The sequence below is a fragment of the Vigna unguiculata genome, chromosome 4 (assembly GCF_004118075.2).
Source record: "Vigna unguiculata cultivar IT97K-499-35 chromosome 4, ASM411807v1, whole genome shotgun sequence".
Classification (NCBI taxonomy): domain Eukaryota; kingdom Viridiplantae; phylum Streptophyta; class Magnoliopsida; order Fabales; family Fabaceae; genus Vigna; species Vigna unguiculata.
The window spans coordinates 33,178,643-33,186,976 of record NC_040282.1 but is presented as its reverse complement, the minus strand read 5'-3'; the positions used below and the strand labels follow the sequence as shown (position 1 = coordinate 33,186,976).

At 33.3% G+C, this 8,334-nt stretch overlaps 1 protein-coding gene across 1 annotated transcript; it reads left to right on the top strand.

Moving 5' to 3' along the window:
* Positions 1–3,953: 3,953 nt before the first annotated feature.
* LOC114181419 (trihelix transcription factor GT-2-like) lies at positions 3,954–7,592 on the top strand. Its single transcript, XM_028067870.1, has 2 exons — positions 3,954–4,473; positions 5,405–7,592. Exons 1-2 carry the CDS (start codon positions 4,166–4,168, stop codon positions 7,080–7,082), a joined length of 1,986 nt encoding a protein of 661 aa, XP_027923671.1. The 5' UTR covers positions 3,954–4,165; the 3' UTR covers positions 7,083–7,592.
* Positions 7,593–8,334: the final 742 nt, after the last annotated feature.

Below are 8,334 nucleotides of genomic sequence, written 5' to 3'. Positions count from 1 at the left end.
AATTTGGTGGTCCTCATCTTGGTTCAATGTTTAATTAGGTTCTTCTTTTCGTTAATTTGTTGTCAATTTAGTCCTTTTTCGTTGATGGTATTTATATGCTTAACGTTAGTGAACAAGTGAACAGTGCATGCCACGTGTCAGTTCTTGTTTTTTTTTAAACTAAATTTTAAAAATGTGTCAAGTCACCATTGTGCCACATATCAATGTAAGTGCCAAGTTTGTGGTTGTGTTTTTTTTCTTTTGTTCAATTTAATTTCACTTTTAGTTAAAATAATGCAATTTTGTTCTTTCTAAATTAAGACTAAATATAATAAGAAAATAACTAAATAGCAAGTAAATTTTGAGACTAAAATAATTATTCATTACATTTATAAACTAAATATAAAATAGTCTCTATAATTAATAAAATCTTGTAATTAATTTGTAAATTATAGTTTAAATTGGTCTCTAAACTTAATTACCATAATTTTAATTACATTATTACTGATTCTATATTAATCACTATTTTTAAATTAAAAACTAATTTAAGATCAATAATAATAAATATGTAAAACATTGATAGCTAATGTTATAAATAAAAATTAATTATATTTTGTATTAGTAATAAAGATTACTAAGATACCAATAATTTTTAATTTACTAAATGATATCTAGCTTAGTTAACAAACAACTTATTATTTTAATCTCTAAATTTAGATGTATTTTAATATTTTTTTTAATATTATATATATATATATATTTATTTATTTATGTGGGATACTTTTTAGGAAATGTTTCTTTCATCAGAGAAAACATAATATATCTAATTATTCTTACTTAATTTGAGTTGTTAATCTAAAATTAAATGAAAAAACTCATTGAAAGTAATTTTTTCCGTTTACTTTTGGAGGAAGTGAATCCTTCTCTTCATATTTACGTATTGTTTTCAAAAATACTGTTTTAAATTAAATTTCGTGTTGAAAAATTCATTATATATTAAATATTTTTAAATTATGAAAATTAAATAAGTTATTAATTAGATATAATCAACATATATTAGGAAGTTAGAAAATATATTTTGTGGAATTTAAAATAGTAATGACAATTTTTATTATCTGGTGAAAACTTTAAACATAGTATAAAATGAATCAGAAAGAATAGTAGGTAGAGAATTCAAAAATAACTTTTGTGTAAAAAAAGTAAATAGAAACTCTATTTTTGAAAATTTCCACCTTCCTTTTAAAGAAATACTTAATTAAATCTTGGTGAGAAAATATATTTGGTGATTTCTAAGTTAATACCATTTGCATTTTCCTTATTCACAAACTGAGTTTAAAAGCATGTGCAGATAAATTAGTCACGTGAGTGGGATTAACTTGATTAGTTGTTAATTTGGGCTTTATAATAATTACATAAACTATGTTTAAATTGTGAAAAATTCCGAAATAAGTAATATGTTATTTCACTATAAATGGTTGACCGTAATTTTAAAATAGAAGGATTCTCTCTTATCTTTTATTAATAAAATAGGTCATAAATTAATGTCTCTATGTAGTTCTTTCAACAAGTTTTTTTTTTCTTTAAATTTTCATTATAACAGGAGCATTTTAAACTTCGCTTTTAACGAATTAAGTACAATTTGTCAAAATTGTGATGGTCACCATCACGTGTAGGACCCAAAGGCCACATGTGGAGTACCACACAGTACAATTTTCTTCTCTTTCAAATTAACTTTATCAATAAACAAAACGTGTTTTCACATTATTTTATGCTGTTATATTCTAGTTATGCAACATCAATTACAATTGTCAATATTTAATATTTTTTTAAAACTCAATCCATAGTTTTTATGAAATTTTATGTCACTCATATTTCACATTCTTTTCTCATAAATATGTCTAAATAGTTTCATATATAATAAAGATCGAATTTGAAAGTTTTTACTAAATTATGTATTTTTTTATGATAATAAATTCACATAATATCAAATAATGTATATTACTCATTGTTTTGTACACTAAGTATTAATTATTTTATGTATAATATTAAATATTTATAATTAATTCAATAATAATCTAAAAGCGAGTATCATAATAATATAATTAGAATAAAACTTGATATTGTACTAAAACATGGGTTTAAATTTAATTCTTCTTCTTATAATCAGTTTCTAAAGTTAGATTTATTTATATTTATATATTGTATGATTTTATATCTAATTAAAATATTTAAAAAAGTATAATAAATTTATTTTAAAGTATCCAAAAGTCTTATATAACTAAAAGAAAAGAGTTATTATTTGTCACAATTTATTTATCTATTTTTAGAGATAAAATCCCAAAGAAATTATTAATTTTAGTAAAGTTTTGCTTCAATTAAAACTGAAAAAAAAAACTATTGATACACATTTTAACATATTTGATATAAAACAACATATATAATTATTTTTTGTCTTTATTTTTGTTTAAAAATGTCAAATTGATCTTTTAAGTTTTTTAGTTTTAATTTGTTCCTGATTTTTTTAAAAATTTATAACATTTGATTATTTTTTATTAATTTTTTTTAAATGAATCAAGAATTTTTTATCAGAATTAATGTTGTAAATAAGGATGATTTGCTTTACTGGTGTAATTAACATACTCCTAATTTTAATTTTGATGAAAAATTGTTTTAAAAATTTAACAATGGACTTAAATTGCATTTAATTTCTTTTGTTGATGTAATTAACTAGGTACTAATATCAATTTTAATAAAAAAATAATTTGATTGAAAAAAAAGTTATTTACATTAATTTAAAAAATTAAGATTAAATTGAAACATAATTAGGACAATAAATGTAATTAATGTCTTGAAAAAACAATTATGATGTGGAAAGATTGAAGTAAGTTACATAGAAGGGCAGTTTGGGGATTTGAGAAATGAATGAAGAATGTGAAAGCAAAACAATAAAAAGGAAAAAGAAATGAAAGTCTTAAATAGAAGGGGGGACAGGCTCACATCACACTGACCTGTTAATCTAAATAAAAACACATCATAGATTAACTTCAATCATTAAAGGTCAATGCAAGAGCCATGTTCATGTCCTGTTTCGTCATTTTAACTCAATCTGCCCAACTGCCACTGAATTCCAAAACCCCAAAAATATCATCAAACAAAAAGCATACTAAAGATAAACTTCATCTTCTTTCTTTCTCCCTCCCTCCAAAAAATTAAAAACAATTTTTTATTTTTTATTTTTTCAAAGTAAAAAGAAAAAAAGAAGAAGAAAAAGCTGACTTATATGAGTCGGCCTTTAACCAAATTTAGCTGCAGAGACAAAACCAAGTTATTATTTCCATCGTCTCTTTGTACATCTGTTCAAAACCCTCTGCACCAGTTATTAATCAATCTTTTTTTTTTTTTTACTCTGTGATAAAACAATAAATAATAAATACTACCTCTATATACATATATCTTTCTGTGCCACTTTTTTTATTACAGTGAGAGAAAACCAGGTGCATGAATTTAGTAATTTACTTTCTCCAAGATCACAACTTTAACAAAAAAATAAACTTTAAAAACGATCCAGGATTCCACCTTCAATTAAAATAAAGTCAAGTGCATTAATTTTAACATTACTAATCAATTAACAGAGTTGAATGGATTTTCTGAGCACAGGTTATGGTAATTAGTATTAAAATTAAAAAAAAAATTTAACGTGTTTTTTGTTTATTGATTAATATTGAGAATGAAACCGTGTATTTTATTTATTTATTGAATTATTAAAAAGGTGAATAAAATGAACCATATTTGATGATATTATTTTTGTAAATAATCTAAAAGTAAAAAAAGAAAACATTTATTGTGTTTATTACTGACATGTACATACAAACAAATTAAATAAAGGAGGAAGAAAATAATAAAATTTTTGAGATTAGTATTACCAGGCAGATCCCACCCAAATAAATTAATAAATTCACCGAACATACACGTTCATACACACATCTATGATAAAACCCATCAAAGAATTCACCACCCTTTTTCTCCTCTTCTTCTCTTTTTTCCCCCACATATTATTTTTTTCCTCCTCTGTAATTGCCTAGGTTCTGTGCTGTTTTTGAAGAGAGAGAGAGAGAGAGGTAGAGGTAGATAGAGACCACAGAAAAAAGAGAGAGAGAGAGGGGGTGAGAAAGAGAGAGAGAGTCCTATGCTGGGGGACTCAGCAGTGTTGGGAACAGGAGGAGGAGGAGGGTCTGGAGATGCAGTGGTGGCAGCAGGAGGGGGTGCTGCTCATGACGGTGCTGTTGACGTGGCAGGCGGTGGTGGCGGCGGCGGCGGAGGAGGATCAAATTCAGGGGATGATGAGAGGGGGAGAGTGGAGGAAGGTGACAGAAGCTTTGGTGGGAACAGGTGGCCGAGGCAAGAGACTCTGGCTTTGTTGAAGATACGGTCGGATATGGACGTGGCTTTCAGAGATGCAAGTGTGAAGGGTCCTTTGTGGGAAGAGGTTTCAAGGTGAGTCATTGAATTTGATTCTTAATTGTTTGGTTTTTGTTGTTTTCTGTGTTCATCACCTTAACTGGGTGCTGTGGTCACTTCAAGTTTGCTGCTTTGGAGATCTGAAAAACTCTCAATTATTGTTCAAGATTTGCTCTTTCATCTCCTGGGAATGTGTTTCACTTCAATTCTGTGTTTTTTGTTTCCTTTGAGGTTTCTGCAGAGCTTTCGTTTGGATTTGTTTAATTCAGTTTCAGTTTTCATGTTTGTTTCATTCTTAATTTCTGCCAGCTATAGTTCTCTCTCTCACTCTCTCTCTCTCTGTGTCATCACCTTTTCTTGTTCCGAAGGACTGTTTGTGAAAAGATGTAATTTAGAGTTGGATATGTGATGTGGTTCTTTTTTTTTTTTTTTTTTCTGACATTCATTTTGATACATGTTGCGTTTACCAAATAAGTTGCCAACTTGAATTGGGTGTTGAAAAGCAACATTTTCTTCCACCTCGTTTCAGTTAACCACTCTTGGTGGGAATGGAAGAGGTAGATTGCACAATCTTCTAACTTGGGTTCATGTGTTTTCCATGGGAAGAGTTTCCGTTTCACCAATTCATGGTGTTTGATATTATTAATATCAATATTATTATTCTTGTTATTATTTAATTAAAGCTTTTACTCCAGTTACATCATCAATTTTGATATTATTATATATTCTCCTTTAATTTCCTTCCCTTGTTTTAAGGTCTTCAGTTACTACTTCCTTTCCCCTCCATTTCCGTTCATGGGTACTTGAAATCCTGAGATGTTTAATACTTTAACTCGCTTCTTTTGTATTATCTTATGCTTCTTTCTTCCATTGCCAACTATATGCGCCATGGAGTTGATGAGATAAGATAACGCCACAAAGCTTGTTTTTTTACTTTGTCTTCTTTTGGGCTTATTATTATTATCAGGAAGCTGGCAGATCTTGGCTACCACAGAAATGCCAAGAAGTGCAAAGAGAAGTTCGAGAACGTTTACAAGTACCACAAGAGAACCAAAGAAGGCCGCACTGGGAAATCAGAAGGCAAAACTTATCGCTTCTTTGATCAATTACAAGCCCTCGAAAACAACCCTGCAATTCATGCGATCCAATCCCCAACACCAGTAACCACAACAGCACTACCAGCAACACCAGTCTCAATAGTTGTAACAACGACACCCTCTTCTATAATGTCTCTTCCCCCGACCACAACACTGCCATTGCCACCTGTCTCCAACAACACCACTGTTCCATCCCCAACTACACTCCCTGTGCCTCAAGCCATTCTCGCCCTCACAACAACCCCTTCCTTCCCATCATCAAACCCTACAACATACTTCCCAACACAAACACCAAACCCTACAACCAACAACAACAACAACAAGAACCCTCTGAGCACCATCACCCCACCTTCCTTCCCCAACATTCCCACCGATCTCTTGTCCAATTCCAGCTCCTCCTCCACCTCTTCGGAGGAAACAACCACCGAGGGAGGGAGGCGCAAGAGGAAGAGGAAGTGGAAGGACTTTTTTGAGAGACTCATGAAGGAGGTGATAGAGAAGCAGGAGGAGCTGCAAAGGAGGTTCCTGGAGGCCATAGAGAGGAGAGAACAAGAGCGTGTGGCGAGAGAAGAAGCGTGGAGAATGCAGGAGATGCAAAGGATCAACAGGGAAAGGGAGATTCTGGCACAAGAGAGATCCATTGCTGCCGCTAAAGACGCTGCTGTTATGGCATTTCTGCAGAAGATGGCCGAACATCAACAAGAGGAAAATAATCTTCAGCCAGCATTGAATACCAACAACAACAACAACAGCATCACTATTGCTCCACAGCAACCGGTGCCACAAGCAACTCCAACACCAACACCAGCACCGCAACAAAAACAAACAACAACTGTTGCCGAGGCCCCACCAGTGCAGTCCTTGGTCCCACAGCAACAGCAACATCAGGTGCAGCAACAACAACAGCTAGTGCTGACTAATGTTGAAAGCAATAAAGCTGATAATAACGGTGAGAATTTGATGATGGGAGCGAGTTCTTCGCGGTGGCCAAAAGTGGAGGTACAAGCGCTGATAGATCTGAGAACAAACCTGGAAACGAAGTACCAGGAAAATGGACCGAAGGGGCCACTGTGGGAGGAGATCTCAGCTTTGATGAGAAAAATGGGGTATAACCGGAACGCGAAGAGGTGCAAAGAGAAGTGGGAGAACATCAACAAGTACTTCAAGAAGGTGAAGGAAAGCAACAAGAAGAGGCCAGAAGATTCCAAGACCTGTCCCTATTTTCACCAGTTGGAGGCTCTATACAAGGAGAAGAACAAGGGGGAGGGCCAGATGAAGCCGGAGAGCATGATGGCACCGCTCATGGTGCAGCCGGAGCAACAGTGGCCTCCTCAGCAGGTGGTGCCACCAGAAGTAACCATGGAAGACGCCCAGAATGACCCCATGGACGCGCGGCACCACGAGGATGCTGAGGAGGAGGAGGAGGAGGAGGACAAGGACATCGGAGAGGAAGATGATGATGAAGACGATGAAGGTGGTAACTATGAGATAGTAGCAAGTAAGCCAGCTCCAACTCCAGCTTCAGCTGGTGATGCTTCTGCTGAGTGAGAGGAAAAAATATTGACCGAGAAGTGCATCAATCAGAGTCATGGGTGGGTCAAAGAGGGTGCACGGGTTGTCGGAAAAATGGTGGCGTGAGGGTGAATTGTGGTGGTAGTGGTGGTGGTGGTGGAGGATGATGATGGGATTGTAATGAAGATTTTGAAAATGCACGTACTTCAGAATGACACATGGGTATAGGGTTATAGCCAGTAGGGTGGGGGAATCTGGGTTGGAAGTACTTGGTACAATAGCAGCATATAGTCAGTAAGATTATATGTTTTTTTGTTTTGAAAAAGAAATAATTAATTATTTTTTGAGCTAAATAAATAAGTTGATGAATGAGGGAGAGGGAAGATTAAGATAGAGAAAGGTTCAATGAAGTTCAACATATATGAATAAACAAGCAACCTTGAACAATGTTATTGTACTAGGCTTTTTGTACTGAATTTTCATGTTCATGTTGATGTAAATGGGAGAAACGATTAATTGTTGGGGGGGTTTGTCCTTTTTCTCTAATTTCCTCTCTTGAATTTTCGCTTTTCAATTTTGTTATACTCTTGAAATGTTGGCAATGATTTTGTTCCTTTCCTCTTTCATCTGTGTTATGTTATCTTGTTTTCATGAATTATACCCTTCAAATCTACAAAGTCATTAGCAAATCGTCAGAAAGAACAAGGAGAATGTTGGTTGAGCATGTAGAAGATAAAAAAATAAAAAAAGTAAAATTTTTGACGCAAAGAAAATAAAAATGGTATAGTGGAAGAATTAATGGAGGAAAAAAGAATAAGAAAAGGGGCTTAAATTGTAGGGACAGTGACCGAACCATTTGTGTTGTAACAGGGCCCTTCCCGTAGCAGAAAATGGCAGCATCACACATGGAGTCATAAACCCTTGATGGAGGGTCCACCAGGAGGAATCTTTCGAGGTGTGAGGAAAGATCACAGTGTGTGAAGAGCCAAAAACACTGTACACGGTAACTGTATTGTTTGCAGTGAACACAAAGATATGTGCTTCTCTTCATGGGTGTCAGTACTAAAAAAGCAATGAACCTTCATCTTCAACCTATTCTATTGGGTAAACTTTCTGCTCCCAATTTCCTCATTTTTCTTAAGTTTTCATCACCATCTACGTTAATCACGCTTTCTCTTAACAAAAACCTTCATGTCAAAACAATAAAGGGTTGTGAACCCCAAAAAAAGTTACTACTTCATCATGCTAACTTTGCCTTACAATTTGCATCCCCAGAAAAAAGGTCTAC